At 46.3% G+C, this 23,137-nt stretch overlaps 6 protein-coding genes, 1 non-coding gene and 1 pseudogene across 8 annotated transcripts; 4 read left to right on the top strand and 4 right to left on the bottom strand.

Moving 5' to 3' along the window:
* Positions 1-165: 165 nt before the first annotated feature.
* LOC112899088 lies at positions 166-1,573 on the top strand (annotated as a pseudogene).
* Positions 1,574-2,633: 1,060 nt separating this feature from the next.
* Positions 2,634-2,707, top strand: TRNAE-UUC. Its single transcript has one exon. It is a non-coding gene; the product is annotated as a tRNA-Glu (tRNA).
* A 503-nt stretch (positions 2,708-3,210) lies between these two features.
* Positions 3,211-7,729, bottom strand: LOC112901391 (3-oxoacyl-[acyl-carrier-protein] synthase III, chloroplastic). The gene is made up of 8 exons (XM_025970300.1): positions 7,180-7,729; positions 6,365-6,513; positions 5,445-5,581; positions 4,782-4,884; positions 4,576-4,694; positions 4,325-4,389; positions 4,022-4,238; positions 3,211-3,952 (listed from the first exon to the last, which is right to left on the bottom strand). Exons 1-8 carry the CDS (start codon positions 7,371-7,373, stop codon positions 3,731-3,733), a joined length of 1,206 nt encoding a protein of 401 aa, XP_025826085.1. The 5' UTR covers positions 7,374-7,729; the 3' UTR covers positions 3,211-3,730.
* An 868-nt stretch (positions 7,730-8,597) lies between these two features.
* On the top strand, positions 8,598-13,244 carry LOC112899366 (glutamyl-tRNA(Gln) amidotransferase subunit A, chloroplastic/mitochondrial). Its single transcript, XM_025967806.1, has 10 exons — positions 8,598-9,222; positions 9,964-10,275; positions 10,920-11,099; positions 11,220-11,314; positions 11,398-11,473; positions 12,175-12,252; positions 12,362-12,455; positions 12,532-12,581; positions 12,726-12,839; positions 12,985-13,244. The coding sequence occupies exons 1-10, from the start codon at positions 8,680-8,682 to the stop codon at positions 13,066-13,068; spliced, it is 1,626 nt and encodes a 541-aa protein (XP_025823591.1). The 5' UTR covers positions 8,598-8,679; the 3' UTR covers positions 13,069-13,244.
* A 309-nt stretch (positions 13,245-13,553) lies between these two features.
* LOC112899367 (V-type proton ATPase subunit D-like) lies at positions 13,554-16,690 on the bottom strand. Its single transcript, XM_025967807.1, has 2 exons — positions 15,702-16,690; positions 13,554-13,852 (listed from the first exon to the last, which is right to left on the bottom strand). Exon 1 carries the CDS (start codon positions 16,543-16,545, stop codon positions 15,736-15,738), a length of 810 nt encoding a protein of 269 aa, XP_025823592.1. The 5' UTR covers positions 16,546-16,690; the 3' UTR covers positions 13,554-13,852; positions 15,702-15,735.
* Positions 16,691-17,143: 453 nt separating this feature from the next.
* Positions 17,144-19,296, top strand: LOC112900882. Its single transcript, XM_025969662.1, has 7 exons — positions 17,144-17,398; positions 18,107-18,178; positions 18,412-18,489; positions 18,761-18,838; positions 18,936-18,995; positions 19,070-19,213; positions 19,255-19,296. The coding sequence occupies exons 1-7, from the start codon at positions 17,144-17,146 to the stop codon at positions 19,294-19,296; spliced, it is 729 nt and encodes a 242-aa protein (XP_025825447.1).
* A 1,183-nt stretch (positions 19,297-20,479) lies between these two features.
* LOC112900881 (microtubule-associated protein RP/EB family member 1A-like) lies at positions 20,480-21,518 on the bottom strand. The gene is made up of 5 exons (XM_025969661.1): positions 21,512-21,518; positions 21,377-21,453; positions 20,998-21,111; positions 20,854-20,895; positions 20,480-20,596 (listed from the first exon to the last, which is right to left on the bottom strand). The coding sequence occupies exons 1-5, from the start codon at positions 21,516-21,518 to the stop codon at positions 20,480-20,482; spliced, it is 357 nt and encodes a 118-aa protein (XP_025825446.1).
* Positions 21,064-23,075, bottom strand: LOC112900027 (V-type proton ATPase subunit D-like). Of its 2 annotated transcripts, XR_003230147.1 has the most exons (3): positions 22,086-23,075; positions 21,377-21,453; positions 21,064-21,111 (listed from the first exon to the last, which is right to left on the bottom strand). XR_003230147.1 is itself a non-coding variant. In XM_025968726.1 (1 exon), the coding sequence occupies exon 1, from the start codon at positions 22,927-22,929 to the stop codon at positions 22,120-22,122; it is 810 nt and encodes a 269-aa protein (XP_025824511.1). In that variant the 5' UTR covers positions 22,930-23,075; the 3' UTR covers positions 21,798-22,119. The 2 variants fall into 2 exon arrangements, 1 of the variants encoding a protein (XP_025824511.1); XM_025968726.1 differs by lacking the exons at positions 21,064-21,111; positions 21,377-21,453 and having other exon boundaries at positions 21,798-23,075.
* Positions 23,076-23,137: the final 62 nt, after the last annotated feature.

The raw sequence follows: 23,137 nt of genomic DNA, 5'->3' as shown, positions 1-23,137 counted from the left end.
GATCATAAGTTGTTGAAAGACTTCTTCTTTCTCTTTCTAAGCTTTCCTCTTGTCTCGTACCAGAGTCACGATCACGATCACGACCACGACCGTTAGCATCCATCTAGGTAGCGCATAAATTCCCAATCGCATCTTCTTCCAACGAACGCACCACCCGCAGCGATCGGCATGGCAGCCGGTGGCGCGCTCCCCGTGGTGGACCTGGCGCCTTTCCTCACCGGGGACGAGGGCGGCATCGCCCGCGCCACTGAGGCCGTGCGGGAGGCGTGCCGGACGCACGGCTTCTTCCGCGCCGTCAACCACGGCGTGCCAGCTGAGCTCCTGGCGCGCGCGCTCGAGCTGTCGGCCGCGTTCTTCGCGCTGCCGGACGAGGAGAAGGCCAAGGTCCGGCTGGCCGCGGGGTCCGAGGCGCCCCTCCCGGCCGGCTACGGGCGGCAGCCGGCGCACTCGACCGACAAGAACGAGTACCTGGTGGTGTTTGACCCGAAGCTCGGGTTCAACATGTACCCCGCTGAGCCAGCTGGATTCAGGTAAGTTGAATGCAAATTTGCGAAGTTTTGAAGAATATCAGAGCACTGGGTCCACCGATCATCTCGGCTGATTAGTTCTATGAACCAATTTTAGTATTTAAGTTTCAAATTTGTTAATTTTGATCAATGTTTAGGCGTAAATTGACTTTGGAGAGTAATTTGGTCAACAATTACTCGTACACTGTTATCATTCAGATAGGCATATTGACATCTACTGAGAAACGAAGAAATTTCCTGATGCGTCACGTATTGACATCTTCAGAGAGACAGTGGAGGATTGCCACCGCAAGCTCACCGAGCTGGGGCTCCTCATCCAGGAGATCCTGAACGAGTGCATGGGCCTTCCGCCGGGCTTCCTCAGGGGCTACAACGACGACCGCGGGTTCGACCACATGACGGCGAAGCGCTACTTCCCGGCGACGGAGGAGGAGAACGTCGGCTTCAGCGAGCACGAAGACGGCAACTGCGTCACCTTCATCTTGCAGGACGGCGTCGGGGGGCTCGAGAGATCCTCAAGGACCGCGAGTGGGTCCCGGCGGAGCCCGTCGACGGCAGCATCGTCGTCAACATCGGCGACGTCATACAGGTACTACCGTACTACACTACCAATGGACAATAATCTGCGGAATGACGAACCCTTGGACGATTCTGTAAAAGGGTCTCTTCTGATTCTGGGTGCAGGTGCTGAGCAACGACAAGTTGAAGAGCGCGACGCACCGGGTGGTGAGGAAGCCGGTGCACAGGCACTCGTTCGCGTTCTTCTTCAACCTGCACGGCGACAAGTGGGTCGAGCCGCTGCCGGAGTTCACGGCCAAGATCGGCGAGCCACCGCGGTACAGGAGGTTCCTGTACAGGGAGTATCAGCAGCTACGCGTGAGGAACAAGACCCATCCTCCGGCCAGGACCGAGGACGTCGTCCACGTCAGCCACTATGCCATCTAAGATCTACAGCGGCGGACGAGAAGGGGAGGCCATGGCCGCCGTGGAAGAGAACGGGGAGGATAGCAAGCGCTGGTTAGGGGATATGTGCAAAAAGTTTGGATCGCGATTAATAATCGCGATCCAAATTAGGAGGTTTAGTGTAAAACTGGCATTCAATGTTTATATAAAACATTTTGGATTGGATCATAGCTATTAATCGCGATTCGAATTAGGGTGTTTAATGTAAAACTGTCATATGATATTTTACACAAAACACTCCGAATTGGATCTCGACTATTAATGGCGATCCAAGTTAGGAACCCATCTGAAAACAATATTTGCGGCGACCCCCCGCCAGTCCCGCCGCCCCTGTTCAGGGCGGGGAACCCGTTCCGCTTCGGTCGGCTTCTGCCAACGACAGAAGCGGGAGCCCGACGCTCCTGTTGCTGGGCAGCCTTGCCGCCGCGGCTCTCCTCACGGAACCACGGAAGGACGACGCGCCCCGCAGCGCCAGCAGCGCTGCGCGGTCCTCCGCCAGGTCCTTCGCCGCGCTCCGGGGCAGCCGCAGCTCCACGACGCGGGAGCCGGCCTGGGACTGGGAGCACGCGACGGTGTCGCCGCCCCGGGGTCCGCGCGGGCACTCGACGAACCTGAGGCGGCGAGGTGGCAGAAAGCAACACGACCTCCGATTTGGAGCTTGGGGCGGCGGAAGCGGAAGAGGACGCGTGAGAACGCAGAGCGGGAGCGTAGAGCGACGGAAGCGGAAGAGCGGCGGGAGCCGAAGCGTGAGAACGTGGAGCGGAGGTCGGGGCGCCGGCGCCCAGCGCCCCACCCGAGGTCGTGGACGAAGAGCTTCCTGCTCGCGGGGTCGGCCTCCGTGGCATCCTCCACCTCTTGGGATGCTTTGTCTTCGCAACCTCCACCTCTTTATGAGGCTATCTCGCGCTTCTTCTCCGCATGGCTCACAACACAGATGGCATTCTCTGGCACCGCAAGGCCGCTGCTGGGAAGGCCGAGGCCAGCCATTGGGTAGGAATGCAGGTTTGAGCGGTTGGAATGCTGGATGCCTTCTCTCAACCTCTTCTAGTGTATGGCAAAACTGGAATGGTGAATGTGCTCTCGTGTTGATAAGATGTGCGAAGTAACCAGACAAATAAACTTGAGACATTGCATCTGCACAAATCCATTGTCGTCTAGTCCGGTTAGGATACCTGGCTTTCACCCAGGCGACCCGGGTTCAAATCCCGGCAATGGAAGTGTTTTTTTTGGGTATTTATTTATTTGTCGTTTTCATGTCTTCTGTTTCCGCGTTCGCGTTCCAAGTTGATAAAAATGTGCTGAATTCAAATGTAGATCATAACTCATAAAGTGATCTCTGAAGGTTCTTCTAACAAAAAACTGGTCTGGGTGTGTGTGTGTGTGTGTGTGTGTGTGTGCAGAAACCGTCAAGTACAAAATTTCTAATTTCTACTCGAGTGCACTCTAATGTTGAATCCAGTATCGCTCATGAAATACTACTTCTACACGAGGTCTTATGTTGGCTACAGGCTTGCAGCCAATCAAATTTAGAACTTTCCGCTAAAATCAAGAGGGGATTATGTTGATGCCTTAAGTTGAGGGGGAGCTATGATACCGCCAAATCAGAGACTTGTGGATATCGCTGCATATGAGCTTATCTGTATCGTAGTAAACTCCAATACCAACAATTCAACTCGGGTTGAAATTCACGCAATACTATTCTTTGTGTGCCAATCTGATGTAACAATGAACAACCCAAAAGGTCACGGCTTTTTTTTTACCGCATGGAGCACAACAAAAGCAAAAACAAAATATACGGTTTATCGTCCTACATCAGATGCCCATCTCTCCTTGTACATGCTTATTGCTTGGGGCCACAAGATCGACCATAAGCTCAGTAAAACTTCCCAACAAAAAAGGCCCATCAACTTTACAGTGTAATCTCCTCTGTAGTGCGCCATTGTCATCTCCACGCAAAATGCAAATATTTCCATCAACTCAAAACTACTGCGATCTACATTACAAGCTTTCTGCTAGCCACATGGAAAACTGAGCTGTGTAATGAGCCAAAGGAATAGACGAATAAGGAAAAATGCCACTAATTTTTCATGTGCAAGAAAGACTGACAGATGCGAAAGGAAAACGTTGCACAGAGAAATGGGTAAATGAACCACTAAATATAGGGCCCCCAAGGCCAATACAGAGCCTTTGAAGCAATCTCGTTCATCTGTTGCCATGGTTCACGACTTCACATGGAATAATTAGCCCCATTTGATAATGGCGGAACCCCAGGTAAGTCCAGCTCCAAAACCTGATGCCGCAATAATATCACCGGTCTTCACCTTGCCGCTGCGAACAGCCTCATCCAATGCTAATGGGATGGATGCCGCACTGGTGTTGCCGTAATTAGCAAGATTTGAAATAACCTTGTCAGATGGGATATCTAAACGACTGGCAGCAGCATCAATAATCCGCTGATTAGCCTGGATAATAGAAGATCATTTAGAACAGCAATGCTTCAGGTAAAGTATATTCTTAGTAAGGACACTCACTTGATGTAACAACAACCAATCGATACTGGAGGCAGGCAAACCAGCTTCTTCAAGAGCCTTCTCAATGGACTGCGGCACACATCGCACAGCAAAGCGGAAAACTTCCTTTCCGTTCATTTGAATGCATGAGTAGGTTGCCTTCTTTGGTGGAAATCCAGGAATACCATTGGTATTGGACAAGATCGACTCATCATTCGATGTTACAGCATTTAGGTGCCTATGTAAATTAAGAGAAACCAAGTAAGCCAACATACACTTAGCATGGACTGCCAGTATCTCAAAATTTTCAAAAGGAAGTCGCACTTTTGTCCATTGCCATCACTCTGAACACAAAAACCTAGCAAGCCATCTTCATCAGCACTGCAAGCCTGCAAAATTCTGAAATTAAGAAGTTGGACAAAAGAATTTGGAGAAAGATTTGTAATCAAAAGAGCCTCAAGTTTTTACTAAACAAAGATCGATCTACGTTTCAATCAGATTTAGCCATGGAACATTAACTAATTTACTGGGAAAGGGGAAGAATATCAATATTTACACAGGTAAGTAAGCTGTACCTGAACCAACACAGCACCGGCAGCATCTCCAAAAAGGATGCATGTACCTCTGTCTGTCCAATCTACAAATTTTGAAAGAGCATCTGCACCAACTACAAGGACATTCCGAAGACCCCCACCTACAACGATGACATGTATTACCCAAATGATATACGGATTTTGACAAAGCATCTGCACCAAGTACTAAATATTTAATACTGAATTACCTTTGATAAAACGCGTAGCTGTGATTAAGCCAACAATGAATCCACTGCAGGCAGCTGTAATATCAAATCCAAATGCATTTGTGCACCCCACTTCTGTCAGCACCTGCTTGCATTATACAAATGATTTTGTAAATATATGTGCATGAATTGATTTTCTTTAAAGAAAACACAAAAACAGATTCGGTGCTTAACATGCTGATAGTACTGAACAGAAAACAAGACAATATAAGGAGCAGTTATACCAATAACAAATTCCTTAATAGTGTATAACAAGATAATCATACCCTTTCACAGGCCCGGCTTATGATAGATACAGTAAAAGTGTAAAGCAGACACTGACTCTCAAGCAAAAGATGGTGCCTGCTGAAAGTATAAATGGGCAGTAGCTTCATAATGCTGGCAAAAAATTGAAAAAAAAAGTAGTACAGGACCATAGGCCATGTTTAATAATGCGCATAGCTTGATATTAGCATTCAACATTTCCAAATACTTGGTTTTAATTTCGAAAGATTAAGCAAAATTTTTTTGAACTTTTTTGCAGAGACGTGCTTCACCATTCTAGGAGCCATACGAGGCTTCTTGTGTATGGAAAACAAAACCCAAAAGGCTATATTTATTATATCAATAACAAATGTACAAATGCTTAAATGTGTCACATAATACCTGAGCAGCACCTCCAAACAGATCATCTGGAGTAGATGTACAAAGGAGAACAAGGTCAACATCTTCAGCTTTTACTTGAGCCATCTCAAGTGCCTTTTGTGCTGCTTGTATTGAGAGCCCCCGCAATGTTTCATCTCCTGTCAACATTGGAAAAGTAGAAAAATGAGGTAATAAAGCAAAAGTAAGAACATATTGCACCTAAAATTGTGACAATAAAATATAATTTCCAGCTGACAGAGACACCAGCTTTAAATGCTATTACCCACATATCTAGAAGATTAGTAATATCACACAAACTTCCAACAACTATCAACAGTTTTCTGTTGAGATCTATCAATGTAGACAGGAATCAATTTCTAGGTTGATGTTTTTCAGAGTCCTTGGCAAAGTACCAAAAGGTACCATATTTTGGTACCTAAAGTACCAATTTGTAGTACCTCATGTTTTAATCAATGGTACCACTCCAAGGACGGTAAAAGAACTCTTCTAGATGCTGTCCCAAGCCTATTTGGTTATATGAAGATCATAGTCAAACCACAAAAAATACTGCATTTATTTATGCAAATTTTAAGACAATCAGGCAACATAATAAGGCTTGATACCATTGTATTTTTACTTCATAATCTCTTTCTTTTTGTTCATATAGTCTCTCCAAAATTCTCACACATAATATAAATATTCCATAAGTGTTTTGACAGAATAAAATCGTTGGGATTCATGTCGTCTACTTCTAGTCTAGAATAAAAAATGATGTAGCGAACTGTTTGCACACATTGCAAGCGGTTATCAGTTATCACTCAACCAAAAATTGAATAACAACGAACATAAGCTGTATATATTTAATCTGGGGAACACAACTGTCCTAATTTGGTTGCTTTGCTTAATTGAGAGAATTAAAAAGAGGCCAGAAACATAATTACCTGAAAGAACTCGCCTATTCCGAATCCCAGTTCGAGCTGCAATCCATTCATCTGACGTTTCAACTATTTTCGAAAGGCTATCATTTGAAATGCTAAGTGTTGGGATCGCCGATCCACATCCAACGAGCTTTGAGCCCATACCAACCACTCTGCAATTTTCATTCGTCTAATAGAGGTCATCCGACAGGTGGACATTGTAGCTTTATGATTAAAAGGCGCAGATAAAAGAATTTATCCTGGCAATACAGTTGGGCCAACACAAGTATTGCCATACAGTGGCAGCTACAAAAATAGAGCAATCACCATGACATTTAATGAGTAAGCTGATTACATGCAGATCCAGGTGAATAATCAGGGAAACCACGGCCTACCGTCGACTTTACTTTATACATCAGGGTGGCCTATTCCAGTGAGTGGTGAGACACGGTAGCACCATCAACTCGAGGCGTCTAAGCTACAGACACCGTCAGAGCATCAAGGGATGGAACATCCGGAACAGTTATGACACCCAGCCTACATGGAACTACTGGATTTCGATCATAAGAAGGACATATAACCCATACGTGCAGAAAAGCAAGTCCCAGAGCTACCTTATGCAGTTGGTGCCAACCTTGGCAGAAAAAACTGGGAAAGCCAAAATAGGTATATCTCGTGACAATCACACCATTCCCACAAAAAATAAACGGCTGTAGCACAGCCAGCATGCGAATAACACGAAAATCACACCGTCTGCAGCCCACCTTCAGCAATCGCGTCACGGCAGCCCGACCATTTCGTGAATGGGGTTCATAGATGGGCAGAGGCACCGGAGTTACCTGGGGAGGCGGGGCTTGGAGGCCTCTGCGGACACCACGCCATCGTCGACTGTGGACGCGCAGCACCGGAGCTGCTGCGGTGGCAGCGCCACCGGCGGCACGAATCGGAGGAAGCCGGGCCAGAGGCCAGCGCGCGTGCGCGCCGGGCTGGGTGCGGCCGCCCGCGGCAGCGCGAGGCCGGAGGCGGCGACCATGGCGCGGGCAGCCGGAGATCTCGCGGCGGCGGCGGCGGCTGCGCGAGGAAGCGATGCGGCCGCGGCGGAGGGAGCGCCGCGGTTCACTTGGGGGCGGGAGGAGGAGGAGGAAGAGGGGGAAGTGGCGGCGGCGAGCGGGGCATGCGAGGGGGAAGGGAGGAGATATAGAGGCGGCGGCGGTGGGAACGGTGGGCGGCGGTGATGGTTGCGAGGGTGGGAGGGAGTGGGCGAGCTTCGAAAGCTCCGCCCCCAGGTGAGGGAGGTTTTTTAAGGGGAGGGCGATGTGGCTGATGGCTTCCCTGGCCTTTCCCCTCCTGCGCTCGCGCACTCCAATCTATGGGTGGAGCAACCCACGCTGCACAGCACGCGCTCGCCTTCTGCGGGCGTGCCTTCTACTTCCGTGAGCGTTTTCCACTAGGGAAGGGATGTCGTATATGTATCAATGCATGCAGGCTCTTCTCACAACCAAAATATGTTAAAAAATGCAGTTCCAAAAAATATGTTAAGTGATCAGTTAGTAGATGGTATTGACATAGCACCAAGTCATCTAGCACAAGAAAAATGTGAAAGAAATCAGCCTAGAAGACATTGGATCTGACCATCAGCATATGCATAGTTCCATTGAGATGGACATTTTTGGATCTGATGGCTGAGGGTACGTTGCAACTCATCCATCTAATCTAACAGCTCATGCTCATGTGGTGTTCATTTTGACTTAGGTGAGGCCAAGGATTTTGATTGGTGTGCTCCACAAACTAAATTAGTATAGTTAATTCAATGATTAATGGCATTTGATCGTGAGAAGCCTCTATAATTGCCGTGGTCGATGTTATTTCTCTAAAAGATAATGATACCGGGTAGTCAAATTTTAAAAATTCAAAACAAGTTTATTTCAAGAACACCAGGATTTACTCGAGTATTTGCAATTGTCTTCTGCATCCATAATTTCTTCAACATTGCTATGACTAGCGGTCAAATACGTAATATAATTTTACGGAACACAGTAAAAAATTGCAAACATGAATGTGAAGGAAAAAAGAAAATCTCAAATCCCTCCTACGGAGAAGACGACGAATGCGTTGGCTATTGACCTCTCTCCTAGGCTAACTGCCGTGACTCCTGATGCGATCGGACGGCCTTCCATCACTTTTCGTTCCACGTGGCGCCAATCCAACCGTCGTACACTCCCATCCCAATCCCAATTCCCAAATCCTCACACCTTCCCCCTTCCCCCGCTCCTCATCTGCAATCTCCAAAACCCACGCAGGCCGGCGTCGGCCGGAGAACCTCCCCGCCGGCCGCCGCCATGCCGCCGCCTCTCCAGGCCCACCGCCTCCTCATCTCCCACCGCCGCCTCCCCACTCCCGCTCGCCGCCGGTTCACCGCCGTCTCTTCCGTCCAATCCGCTCCCGCCACGACCTTGGCCCCGGGCCCCGCCACATCCTCCATCCTCTCCATCCGCGAGTCGCTGCTCTCAGGCGAGAGGAGCGCGGCGGACATCACCTCCGAGTACCTCTCCCGCCTCCGCCGGACCGAGCCGAGCGTGCGCAGCTTCATCCACGTCGCGGACGCCGCCGCCGAGCGGGAGGCGGAGGAGCTCGACCGGAGGATTGCCTCCGGGGAGAAGGATGCGGTGGGGCCCCTCGCTGGAGTGCTGGTGGGAGTGAAGGACAACCTCTGTACCGCTAACATGCCCTCCACTGGCGGGTCGCGGATACTGGACGGGTACCGGCCGGCGTACGACGCCACGGCGGTCCGGCGGCTGCGGGAGGCTGGCGCCATCGTGGTTGGGAAGACGAACCTCGACGAGTTCGGCATGGGGAGCACCACCGAGGGCTCCGCGTTTCAGGTTTGGGGACCAGATTCTCATATCATTTTTAGGGGGGCCCATTTACGTTCGGGCTTTGCCGCTGAGGATGGCTCAGGTTGAAATATTGAAAATAAGTTAGTGTCTGGATCCAAAGTGCAAAAGTGCAAAAGGGCAAAATTTTTGCTATTTGTCAAAATTGGCAAAAATTTTTGCCATTAGGGATGTTTGGATCCAAATGGCAAAAATTTTGGCAAAAGCTCATTTAAACCTCTTTTCTCCCTCTGCTATCCCCTTTCCCGCCACCTCTTTCCCGCGGGGTCGGGCGCCGGGCGGAGGTCGGGCGGTATGCGAGATGGGGTTGCTGTTTTTGTTGTTTCTTGCTGTTTTCCTTTTGCCATAGTGTGTTTGGGTCCAAATGGAAAAAAAAGAGCAAATTTTTTGTTATTTGCCCTTTTGCCAAAGGATCCAAACAGGCTCATAGTCGAGTTTTTTTACGTTGGTTGTAGGCTTGTAGCAACCAATGACATGAAAATATCTGTAACGCTGCCAAACTCTGTTCACGTTTGTGGTTGGTTCAAGGACAATGTTAGGGCCATATTAATGCAAGGCAGCTCTAAGACAGGTAGTTGGTTAGTTGCGTGCCACTATTGATGTTGAAGTGTCGAAGTTTCTTCTAGAGAGGAACTAAACCTGCAATTGCAATCTTTTCCAGCTCAACGTAGTATTCATATGCTAAAATATTGATATGGTGATGTGACAGATATTGTTGGTGGTATGCAGGTGACAACAAACCCGTGGGATGATTCACGTGTTCCCGGGGGATCCTCTGGTGGTTCTGCTTCTGCGGTTTCTGCTAGGCAATGCGTAGTGTCACTAGGAAGTGATACAGGTGGCAGTGTGAGACAACCGGCGTCATTCTGTGGCGTAGTGGGGTTGAAGCCAACTTATGGTCGGGTATCTCGTTTTGGCCTCATGGCCTATGCTTCATCGTTGGATGTGGTGGGATGCTTTGGTTCATCCGTTTTTGACACTTCAACCATATTATCTGTTGTTGCTGGCCATGACAAGATGGATTCAACTAGCAGTTCGCAGGTAAAAAAACTGCGGGTTCACCTTAAAACTACATTTGACTTTTGCCTTCCATTTCAAATGCGTTCTCATGTGAGTTACTTGGGAACTACTTGCATTGTGTTTATGCTTAGGTTGGTATAGTTGAAAGTTGAACAGCTTATTTATTGCTAGTGTTGGCGGGCAATGCAATAACTATTAGTCTGTGACTTCACAAATATTCTTTGCTTCATTGGGATGTATGGATTAGTTCTAGGCTTGGACAGCAGACTTGATTTCCTTGCCCTCATTGTTTTGACCTTCTGATAAAGAGCACTTTTTTGCACTTTCATCTACCTTACTGTTTCGTGTCTTTATTAGTATAAGAAAAAGCACCACATGGGTGATTTTCCCTTGGTTTGAAAAACAAATTATAGGATAATATCACAAAACAATTGAAACATAGATGGCAGAGGGACTATACTAGTCTGTTTATCAGGAAAAAGATAAAAAAACATATGGTAGGCTTGCATGTCTATTGACACCCCTTTAAACCTGATTTTATCCTTCTTGAAATTTACACCTCTGCAATTGGATCATGATCCATTAGCACTGAAAAATGCAGGAAGTCAAACATTAAAGTTTGGTTCATTGCTGCTGAACCTTATCTCTTTTGTCACTTTATTCAGGATGTTCCAGACTATGCATCAGAGTTGGTCTCTCTAGATTTACTTGAATCAAAACCACTAAATGGTTTGAGAGTTGGGATTATAAAGGAAACTCTTGGAGAAGGTGTGGATACTGGAGTCGTATCGTCAATCAAGGATGCTGCTTCACACCTGGAACGGTTGGGGTCTGTAGTGGAAGAGGTTTGCTACTTTCCTCTTTCCTAAATATATAATAATAAAGAAGTATATATTTTTAGTTTTTTTACATTGGATGTCTGAAAGAAATCTTTACCGAACTTTTGTCTTTTATTGTATTTCCAGGTTTCACTGCCTTCATTTTCTCTTGGCTTGCCAGCATATTACATACTAGCCTCATCTGAAGCTTCTTCTAATCTATCACGCTATGATGGCATCAGGTGATCTTGCTGTAATCAAACCTAATTTTCCTCCCTTATTTTCGCAGTCTCAAAGGATTTATATTTTGGAGCACCATTTTCAGGTATGGAAGGCAAGTTTCAGCTGATGACTTGAATGAGATTTATGGAGAGTCCCGGGCTAATGGTCTGGGTCACGAGGTGCAGTGTTCTCAGTTATCAATATATTATGACCATGCTCCACTAGTATACTCATCAGTTGTCTTTTCAATAAGTATGGATAATGTCATTGCAACGTAGTCATGCATCTTAGGCTCGTAGCTAAGTGACAAGGCTGCTTACAACTTTAGGAGCAGAGCTGTCACATTGTGTACAGTTCTGCACTTGTCCCATGTTTGCAGCTCAGAGGCTAGCCACATTGTTCATAAATTCTGTCTGAATGCTTTTTCTTAGTAGTATTTTTATGATATTGGATAGGCACTAAATCTTTAGTTTGATGGGAAAAAACAATCAAATGCTCCACTCTTCTTGCAAAAATCAAGTAGAAAATTATCTAATTTAGAAAACATATCTGCCTCCCTTGTTAAGCAAAGCTTTTGAAATTAGAGCCGGATTTGGCTATTGTGAGCTACACTTGTAAACTTGCGTTGTGTGGAAATGTTGATGTTAGTCCATGTAGGTCTGCCCATTTTGGGCATGTCTTGTTGCTAACAGTGTGCTAGTTGGAATGTTAACACATATCTTTATTGCATTATGCTCACAGGGCGTGCTATTGGATCTGTAGTTTTTTTTTTTGAGGGTCATTGGATCTGTAGTATTGGATAGTGCTTGAACCTTGTGTTTAAAATGGTTGTTTTCATTTTGAGTTACATCACAAAACAATTTTGATTGTTTCTTTTCAGGTCAAAATGAGAATTTTGATGGGAACCTATGCTCTTTCTGCTGGGTATTATGATGCATACTACAAACGAGCACAACAGGTAAGGGCAGAGCAGTGGCATCCAATTCAATGTTTGTGTTTGAATTATTTTACCACTTACTATGCAATTCTATGCCACCAAAAATAGTAAATTACATGCATTGTAGTAGGTGAGGACACTGGTTAAGGAAAGCTTCAAAGGTGCTTTGGAAAGATATGATATTCTTATTTCACCAGCTGCGCCATCAGCAGCCTACAAGATAGGTATGTTGTAATCTGCTTATAAGTATGGTCCCTTCCCTGATTTCTTTAGGATTGATAACTCAAATCTTTTTGGCAGGTGAAAAAATAAATGATCCATTAGCAATGTACGCTGGAGATATCATGACGGTATTCAATACTTTCTTTTCTTTTGTTGATGTTGACTTGTGCCTACTTTGGACTCTGTTCCAAAGTACCCGACGACAAGAAATTCTCTTCAATCTGCGACATTATGATAGAAATCTGAAGGGGTTGAAATCATAACTTATGTAGGTGAATGTTAATTTGGCCGGGCTTCCTGCATTGGTCGTGCCTTGCGGATTTGTTGAAGGTGGAGCTGTGGGGCTTCCAGTTGGACTACAGATGATTGGATCTCCATTCAGTGAGGTAACCTAGTGCTGTTGCTGACATAATATTGGATCTCCGTGATGTTTCAGGATCATGTTCTACTTTCGGTTCATGAACCTTTATTCAAGCATAGCGATTCTCTTTTGGATAACTCACTGCCTATTACTTCTACCATTTTATCCAGGGGAATTTGCTGAGAGTAGGCCACATCTTTGAGCAGACACTGCAGAATTTCAGTTTTGTCCCACCGTTGCTGGCAGAACGCTAGCTGCCATATAGGTTTCTCTCTGCAATTACCAGAGTCACGGGTTTTGGAGGCCCTTTTGTCCATTCTTTCATGTTTTGAGACATGCCATGTGGTATACTGAGGAAATTGGTTGTACGCATGTAGAACTGATATTTGAGACAAGACAGACAGCGACACCCATGTGCTTACATCTGACAGCGAGCGAGTGCTGCCGCACTATTAGGCATGATCAGCAATATGAATATGCACATGCTTGACCATTAGTTTCGGCCAATGGTCAGCATAGGCGGGAAGCTAATAAAACATGATCCCCTTTGGCAGCAGCTTCACGAAACCAGGGGAAAAAAAATCTACTACAGATCAATTGCCAGAAGCAGGCAGATACGCTGCATACACACGACGGCGCACCCCTATTCATTCTCAAGGACGACGAAATATAAGTAAACAGATGAGTAAGGAAACGAAATAACGAAGGGCGATAAGGTGCCCATCCAGAAGCAATTACATTGTCCCCAACTTCAGAGTAGGTGCTGTACAGGCTTGCAGCAATCGGCACACACCTCTCAATAAATATAATACAACTATAATGAACATGCAGGGAAAAAACAGTACAATTGAATTTACTACACCAGCTGCACATAACCACTCCGTGCTTTAAAGTTCATTGGCAATATTTGGTTTCAAAGTACAGATTATTCAGGGTCTTGGATGACCAGGCTCCAGACTACTCACTGAAACAAAACCGCCATCACTCTATAAACAGATACAATTCTGGAGCTCCAGCATCAACTTATTGTTTCCACCACTGCGAGGAAAAGCAAACAATTAAAAATATGGAAATGAAATAGGCTAATTCCATGTGTGGTGATTACATCAGCGTGCATTTGAAAAGTAAAAACTGCATGGTGCATTTGATCAGAACATCCAAGCCACAGTAAACAGCAGTATCTCAAGAAAGACGAGTGGGGAGCGCACACATGCCACACAAAGTGTTTGATTTATTAGCATGTTCAATGTAGTTGTATTTAGCCTAGTTTAGAATTCACATGCTAAGATGTGTTGATTTCAGTCTCTGTTGTGCTTGATTTTGTTTGCTTTTAATTGACCACTGTGCCCAATGGACTTTGAGTTCAAGCAAACTAACAGGAGTGGAGTAACTTCAACTTACAAAGCTAAACTGAATCGGCCTTCAAAGTTCAAGAATTCACCTGCAGTGTTATGCAGGTGGCCAGGTGCTCATAAACCAAACTAAAACTCTATCCCGAGTCACCACTATGACTAAATGCGAAAATGTTAAACTGAACTGACCTTGAAAGTTCAAGCATGGTTGCTGTGTTACATATGTGTACTTCATAAACCACACCCAAACTTTATCCTGATGTCTTGCACACTATCACATTAAATTAGGAACGAGATAAAACTATTTGTGCAATCCTGGTGCTACAATCCTTCCCAGCCCTCCCTTCTCTATTAGGACATATCATCATGTTCTGCTAGCTCCCAGTGGCAGGGCTTGAAGGAAAATCAAGAAGGGGCCAGGGCTGGCATTTTTTTTCTCTAATGTGCAAATTTTTTACTTGATAAGCATCAACTTAATGGCATCATTAAGGAATTTCAATTGCTAGGGGAGTGCCAAAGCCCCCTTTGGCCTACGGACCTAAACATAGTTCCACCACTGCCATCTTCCTCTATGCCTTGGAGCAATAAATAGTATACAGGATGTTCGACAGTTCAAGCTAATTTTCCTGTGAAACATAACATTCTTCAACAAGAAACTACAACATTACGATATATATGGAGTATACAAAGTTCTATGGCACTCCCTCCGTCCCAAGTTATAGGTTGCTTTGGCTTTTCTAGGTACATATATTTTGATATGCACCTAGATATAAGCTATGTCTATACCAGTCTGGTCTATACTATGTATCTAGACAAGCCAAATCAACCTATAATTTGGAACGGAGGGAGTATTCTCTTTTCCCAACTTGTGCAATGAACACCAGGAAGTTGGAACCATGCGGATGCTAATTTGCACTTAAGATAGATTGCTAATCTGTTTACAATAGCCTATCACACTTATTGCTACTGATTTAATAGCATACGCCGTATCTTCATTCTCTGGTAAATAGATCCTGTCTGACCAATCTAAAGGTGAACCTAATGATAGGAAGCTCAGGGAATCTCAATTACCAATGGCCATTCACATTGAAACACTATGGAGTGAAGACCTGGTTTCTAAAATTCTACAGTGTAAGCATAGTTTCCGGATGAAGTGCAAAGTTAATATCATATAGCCATGAGTAAATCAATCATGTGTTTGTGATTACGAAATCTTATTTCCGTGAACGGACATCACATTATTAGAGTTCAAATAAATGAACAGCTACTTTATAATTCAGATGAACATGCAGGAATACAACCAATGTGACCAATCTGCAAGTGTATTGTGCACATTAATGAACAGCAGCTTATAATTCTGATGAATCATCACAGGCAGGAATACTTTTGGACATCACGTACACATCTTTGGGAAGGTAACTTGGATCCATCTAAGAATTAACTGCAGTACACGATTGATACTAGTACAATCCAAGGAGCTACAGCAGCAGTCCAGATCCAGAATAAGAGGACAAGGCATTGATGATTCTACGCACCGATTGAATAATTGGATGACCATGGAAGAGGCGATCAAAAGATGATGTCGTCGTCCTTCTCCCCTCCAGCAACGAGCAGATTTGCTGCAGCCCCCACGGAGATGCCCCTCTTGAGCGCGAGATCCTCGGCGAGCTGCTCCTCCGCGAACAGCCTGGCGTTGGCCCTCTGGCGCTCGATCTCCCTCTTCTTATATCCCTGGATCTTCTTGAGCCTGAAGAAGTCCTCTCGCTCGAGCTCGTCGAGCTCCCCCTTGATGTAGCTGATGGTGTTCTCGATCCTGGGCTTGACGACGTTCTCGAGCGCGTTGACACGGCGGTTGGTGGTCTTGATGGCCTCGTCGAGCGTGAGGAAGGAGGTCTGGAGCGATGCGAGCTCGACGAGCACCTCGATGGCCTTGACGTGCGCGGCGCGGCAGGCGGCGACCTGCTGCCCGCCGCGGGCGAGGCCCGTGAGGCTCGGGGACGCGTTGGAGGGGCCCCCGGAGGCCGCGGCGGGGTCGACGAAGTGGGTGAACTTGGGGAGCTTGACCCCGGCGACGTTCTCCTGGTGGGATTTGACGCGGACGGAGGCGGCGCGGACGGACTGGAGGACGACGTGGCGGACGCCGTCGCCGGCGACGTACTTGGCCTCGGCGAGGGAGAAGGAGGATGCGCGCATCGTCTCGCCCATGGACTCCTTGGCGGCGACGATCTTCTTGAGGATGGCGCGGAACTGGACCGTGAGCGCGTCGGACTTCTTCTTGAGCAGCGCGTGGCCGCGGGTGGCGCCGACGAGCCGGGCCTTCATGACGCCGAGCATCGTCACCGTTGGCACGACGTTGAGCCGCTGGTTCTGCCCCGCCATCGCGCCCGCCGGCTAGATCGCCGCGAATCTGAGGTAGGAAGAGGGGGAGGGGATCGCGGGGCTGTGCCGACTCGTGGTGTGGCTGGATCGGGGACACGGCGCTCGCTGTATTGATGGGGAGGCGAGTCGGATCGGCGACGAGATGGTGGTGGATTGGGGAAATTTTTGTGCCTGCCGTACGCAGTTGGGCTGGGAAAACCGACTCGTTGCTGGGTCGAGCCGTCGTCGTCGGGCTCTCAATTTGATTTGGGCCGTTTCTGTCAGTCGCGATCGAAGGTGCAGGTGGCCCAATTTTGCGTTGAGGGTCGAACCAGTCCAATCCAAAACGACTCAGAAGAACTTCACGCAACCCAGCCCAGCTGGCATCATCTAGTCTAGATGTTAAATTGTTCCAGTTTAGTTGTTCTTTCCAGTTTAGTCTGGTAACAGGCCTTTGCTTTGTTGCCAACCATCAAGTCAAAGAGTCCAACTAAAAACAAAGCCGTGTTCATGTCGTAGTACAAACGGGCAAACCGACACTCATGTAAATATAAAAAAAAAACCCACAGCGATCGATCGATCGATCCCCACGAAGAACAAACTTGCTTGGGTGTTCGCCATGGCCACGCTCCGGCCGTGTCCATCTGTCCATGTCGGCGTTGGCGCGCGGCGGCCGTGCATCAGCAGCCCGCCGTCGTCTTCTCTTCGCTTTGTCCCGGTGCTCGGCAGGCAAGGGGGAAGAAGCACCTCGCTCGTCGGCAACAGGTTGGCGGGCAGGGCGGCTCCCCGCCTGCGCGACCGTCACGCAACCGGTGCTCGCAAAGGCGCCGCCGATTGGCCCTTCGGCGTAGAACCAGACGACGGCAATCACGTGGTAACGTACACGAATGTGCCTCCAACGTAACTGCCCGTGTTATGCGCTAACTATCACTCTCCATTGCGTGGTGTACGTACGTGTTTTTTCCATGATAGTTTTGCCATTGCATGATCCGATCTCTGCTGCTTGATAGTGCTGAACAACGACTACCAGGATTCCATGATAGACAGCTAGATGCATGCTTCAAGAGTTAACCACACAATAATACAGCTATAACGTGCGCTTTCTGCCTTTTTTTTGGACATATTAGGATTAAAAAAACTTTAGAAGTAAGGGGCACTTATGTTTGAGTCCTTCAATTCTTTAAAGAAAGTAACCTCTCCATACTCCATATTTTATGCAAGACATTGGCACAATAAAAAGAAATATAACTAACAGCCCGATCTCAATTTGAAGTGAGATGGACTGAATTACTGAACTCTTATTTTTGTTCCAAAGGGCAACGGCACTCAAAACTACTTTTTTTCCTTCTACCATTTAATCTATTAAATATGTTGTCCTAACTTATCTTCATACCCTGAAAATAATGAATATGGTGTCATAGAGTAAATGATATGCCAACTCATCACATAGAGTAATTAATATAGTTTTTATTTCTTTGTAAGTGATGTTCCTTGGGGGCGAAGAGAGTTATTGTCTTACTTATTTTCCCAAGTCCATCTTATTTTATATGACTTTTTGTTTGTTGACGTTGCTTCAATTTAGCTTGAGGAACAGGTCAAGATGTTCCGTGCCATATATCCGGAGAACTACTCTGAGTTGAAAAAGGTGGAAAAGGTGAGTGTTTCTCCTATTTTGTAGTTGAACATTTCTCTGTTCACGATTGTTTGGTAAACAAAGTTGGATAACGTCATTCTTACTCTATTTATGATTGAATCTTTCTTTATGATTATTTGATTAACAAAAAACATGCACCTTCTTTCCATTGATGATGGTGAAGAAATGAATGACTTATCCTTCTCTAGAATTTATTTTTCTAATGCTTGTTTCGCATCTATTTGTTTTCAAAGGATATGCCATTTCGAGAAGACATAGAGAAAATCAATGAGTATGACAAGGCAATGTGCGATTGTCATAGCAGCATTTTTGTAAGCCCTCTTTCTAATAAATTTGGTAAACTAGTTGCACGAAGACCTATTAGCAGCACTGCACCAGCAGCAAAAGTGCCCAAAGTTAGATGATAATCACTAAAAATTGTTTCCAAAGCATCCTGTATACAATCCTTTTTATGACCGTCCTAAAATCAACGTTATAGGGATGTTGAATATTTAGCACAAAATCGTTGGCTATCTTTCTAAGTTTAGTGAAAAGTGTTGGGTCTCTCCATGCATGTTGACTTTGATTTTGTGGAAATTGCAGCACATAGACGCCACAACTTTTTCATTGTATTTTTGCATGATAGCTACTAAAGGTGTGAAGCTAGCTTCCAGCGTCATGGTAATAGTGTTGGCTTTTTGTTCCACCAACGCCACTCCATATCTTGTAATTTATATGTGCGCTATTACACAATTGTTTCATGTTGAAATGATTCCAGGAAACTGCAGCTTCAAGACTTGATAAGCGTGATGAAATTTCTTCATGTACAACAAAGCAGGTAACTCTGCAGTCATGCGGATAGCTTTCATTTCTTATTGGTATTGTGTATTAATTTTTTCCCTTCAAATACAGACCCTCGCAATGTATGTATCCAGCTTTGTTAAGCTAGTAAAGGACGCGTATGATAAGAAGTTCAACGATGAGTCCATTTTTTCACTTATTGGTGCTTTTAGAGGCGTGGCCGCAGTAGGCCGCATCTTGCTTCAGGACACCGTGGCAAATATAAACTACGTTGGATATAGCTTGCCAAACTACAGTCTAGTGTTGGACGAAGACAACACTTCTTGGCGCGAGTTTGAGCAAAAAATGAACAATTTGGAAGAGAAATTCAGGGCGGTTTCAAAGAGTACCAAGGCATATGAGGTTGGTACTCATTATATTATATTTTGTCATATGAATGGTCTCCTTCCTCTTTTGTGCCATGTTGTAATTCTAATGTTGGGATACTTGCAGATTCTGAGGCCTACAATGGCCGCCGCATGGATACATACAATGTTATACATTTCGACGGTGGTTGGTAGACACGAAATGGTACTAGGTTATGTCCCAGGTACGTAGTCTTCCCCTGCCATTAAGCGTTGCCGGGCAATATGCTTGGAGATTTGCTTTCGCCAGTAGTTGGTCCACCCATAGCGTTGGATGGTAATTTTGCCTTCCCCTGAGTTTCTGCAGGTACCGAGGTGAGGCGTAGGGCTTCAGATGACGGGGAACCCGGCGCTTTGGGAAGGTCCGGCTCAGTGTGAGTGGGAATTGAAAAATACATGTTAGGTTCTAAGATGGACGCCTCTTAAATTTTAAATAGTATTTGCAACGATGTGCCATTGCTCGATTCCAGACTCTGATTTGTGTGCCGTTTGTTGGACGAGTGCGCTATGAGTTGGCTAAGATTTCACCAGGAGTGGTTCCACCCATTTTTATAGTTAATAGATGACAATTGCCTGCTGTAAAGCGTAGCTAGAAGGCTGGAGTTCTGATGGCACCACATCAATGTTACCCATTTACATATTCAGAACTACGCTGGGCGACATAGATGATGACCACAAAACCCATGTAGCATCACATCTCACTCGGTTTCACCAGAGAACAAGCCTAAAGACTCTGATTATATATCATTCGCCTCAGGTAGTGGTGAATCACACAAATACAGAACTTGGAAGTTTTCCTGTGCAGAAGGGTTGCGTGTTCAATCATGCTAAACATTTCTCAACCCCAATCTTGAAGAATTTCGTGCAGGCTGAACATTAGATAAATAAGCTACTGGTAACCAAAGATCACAGAACAAAATCTATCCCGGGAAGATATAAAGGAACTGGCATGTTGAGCATGAATGCACCATAACTAGTTAACTACTCGCAAGTAGCAAGTTCTTACAGGAAAACTGTCTTTGACATGCAACGACGGCTCATGTCAAATGTTATTTACTCATTTACAGATTCAGAACTACGATGATTGCAGCAAATTAGCTCATGCAGCGTGCACATCTCACTCAGCTTCATCTGAGAACAAGCCCGGTGACTTGCTGATTATATCATTCGCATCAGGTAGTGGTGAATCCTTTGCATCAGCCGCATAAAGTATCTTCCGAACAGCTTTAGTCATCTGTCAAAAGAAAGTTCAGGTCAGTAGTGAATCACCTATAGAAACAAAAACAAGGAGTATAACTCGAAATCATTTTGCAGTTCAAAAGGGGAAAAAAAAAAAAGGTTGGCCACCCCAGATTATTCAGTTCCTGAATCATATGAGAGTTCAGATGGCATTCAACTCACTCGTATGGATAACAGACTAGCAAACTACATTTGGATAACAGCAGAATAGCATATTACATATGGATAACTGCAAGCAAGTTCCTAACGTACTTGGAACCTTGCATTTAATTCCCTTAACCTGGGAGAAACATTCTAGAAAGGGCATAAACCAGTAACCCTGTGAAAACACATGAATATTTTTCTCGAATACGCAGCAAACACATGAATATCAAGCTTAATTTTTTTTTTTCTCACTGGTAGATGCTCCAACTCAGGTCGTTGACACAGTATCTCAATATCACGAAGCTTCGAGAAGTAGAAATCTCTTTCTTTCTCCATGCTGTCCACAGAAACTTTCAGGTCTGCGATCTGGCATTCAACAAAGGAAGTAGAGATATCAGCAGCTAAAGTTAATTCAACATCGCTGCTGTAGTTGTGAAGTACAACCTCATGGGATGACTCAATTAAAGGCAACATCTATCAGCGTAAACAGCTACCGGATAATGTAATATTTGAAGTCAGAGTGGACTGTCATGCCGGTTACTAGAAATGCTAACAACTTTTCTGCAAAGGAAAAGACTCTGGCTCTAAATATAATGTACATCAATTGAATCCTAAAGTAAATAATCCACACCTTTTCAGACAGCTGCTGAATCTGTTCTATGTAATGCTCTTCAGCAAAAGTGTTACCTACTTTTCCAACTCCAGGGCCTGCGTAATCGGATCAGAATGTAGATATTAATAAGGCATAAGCAGACAAGTGACTGACATTCCATGTAGTGTATTATTTCGGTTTAATAAAAAATACAATAGGGATTATGGCAATTTTATTCAGAATAATATGCATCCAACTACACCGAAAACGAAAACGATGGTTTCTAGACGCAGCCTTGTTATTTAATTATAGGCAAGCACTTAATCAAAGGTCAGATGAATTGTTGTCTGCCAGTTTCCGGATGAAGTGCAAAGTTAATATCATATAGCCATGAGTAAATCAATCATGTGTTTGTGATTACGAAATCTTATTTCCGTGAACGGACATCACATTATTAGAGTTCAAATAAATGAACAGCTACTTTATAATTCAGATGAACATGCAGGAATACAACCAATGTGACCAATCTGCAAGTGTATTGTGCACATTAATGAACAGCAGCTTATAATTCTGATGAATCATCACAGGCAGGAATACTTTTGGACATCACGTACACATCTTTGGGAAGGTAACTTGGATCCATCTAAGAATTAACTGCAGTACACGATTGATACTAGTACAATCCAAGGAGCTACAGCAGCAGTCCAGATCCAGAATAAGAGGACAAGGCATTGATGATTCTACGCACCGATTGAATAATTGGATGACCATGGAAGAGGCGATCAAAAGATGATGTCGTCGTCCTTCTCCCCTCCAGCAACGAGCAGATTTGCTGCAGCCCCCACGGAGATGCCCCTCTTGAGCGCGAGATCCTCGGCGAGCTGCTCCTCCGCGAACAGCCTGGCGTTGGCCCTCTGGCGCTCGATCTCCCTCTTCTTATATCCCTGGATCTTCTTGAGCCTGAAGAAGTCCTCTCGCTCGAGCTCGTCGAGCTCCCCCTTGATGTAGCTGATGGTGTTCTCGATCCTGGGCTTGACGACGTTCTCGAGCGCGTTGACACGGCGGTTGGTGGTCTTGATGGCCTCGTCGAGCGTGAGGAAGGAGGTCTGGAGCGATGCGAGCTCGACGAGCACCTCGATGGCCTTGACGTGCGCGGCGCGGCAGGCGGCGACCTGCTGCCCGCCGCGGGCGAGGCCCGTGAGGCTCGGGGACGCGTTGGAGGGGCCCCCGGAGGCCGCGGCGGGGTCGACGAAGTGGGTGAACTTGGGGAGCTTGACCCCGGCGACGTTCTCCTGGTGGGATTTGACGCGGACGGAGGCGGCGCGGACGGACTGGAGGACGACGTGGCGGACGCCGTCGCCGGCGACGTACTTGGCCTCGGCGAGGGAGAAGGAGGATGCGCGCATCGTCTCGCCCATGGACTCCTTGGCGGCGACGATCTTCTTGAGGATGGCGCGGAACTGGACCGTGAGCGCGTCGGACTTCTTCTTGAGCAGCGCGTGGCCGCGGGTGGCGCCGACGAGCCGGGCCTTCATGACGCCGAGCATCGTCACCGTTGGCACGACGTTGAGCCGCTGGTTCTGCCCCGCCATCGCGCCCGCCGGCTAGATCGCCGCGAATCTGAGGTAGGAAGAGGGGGAGGGGATCGCGGGGCTGTGCCGACTCGTGGTGTGGCTGGATCGGGGACACGGCGCTCGCTGTATTGATGGGGAGGCGAGTCGGATCGGCGACGAGATGGTGGTGGATTGGGGAAATTTTTGTGCCTGCCGTACGCAGTTGGGCTGGGAAAACCGACTCGTT

This window comes from Panicum hallii, chromosome 7 (genome assembly GCF_002211085.1).
Source record: "Panicum hallii strain FIL2 chromosome 7, PHallii_v3.1, whole genome shotgun sequence".
NCBI lineage: Eukaryota > Viridiplantae > Streptophyta > Magnoliopsida > Poales > Poaceae > Panicum > Panicum hallii.
The sequence above is the reverse complement of the archived record's forward strand: the minus strand, read 5'-3'. Positions and strand labels throughout refer to the sequence as shown.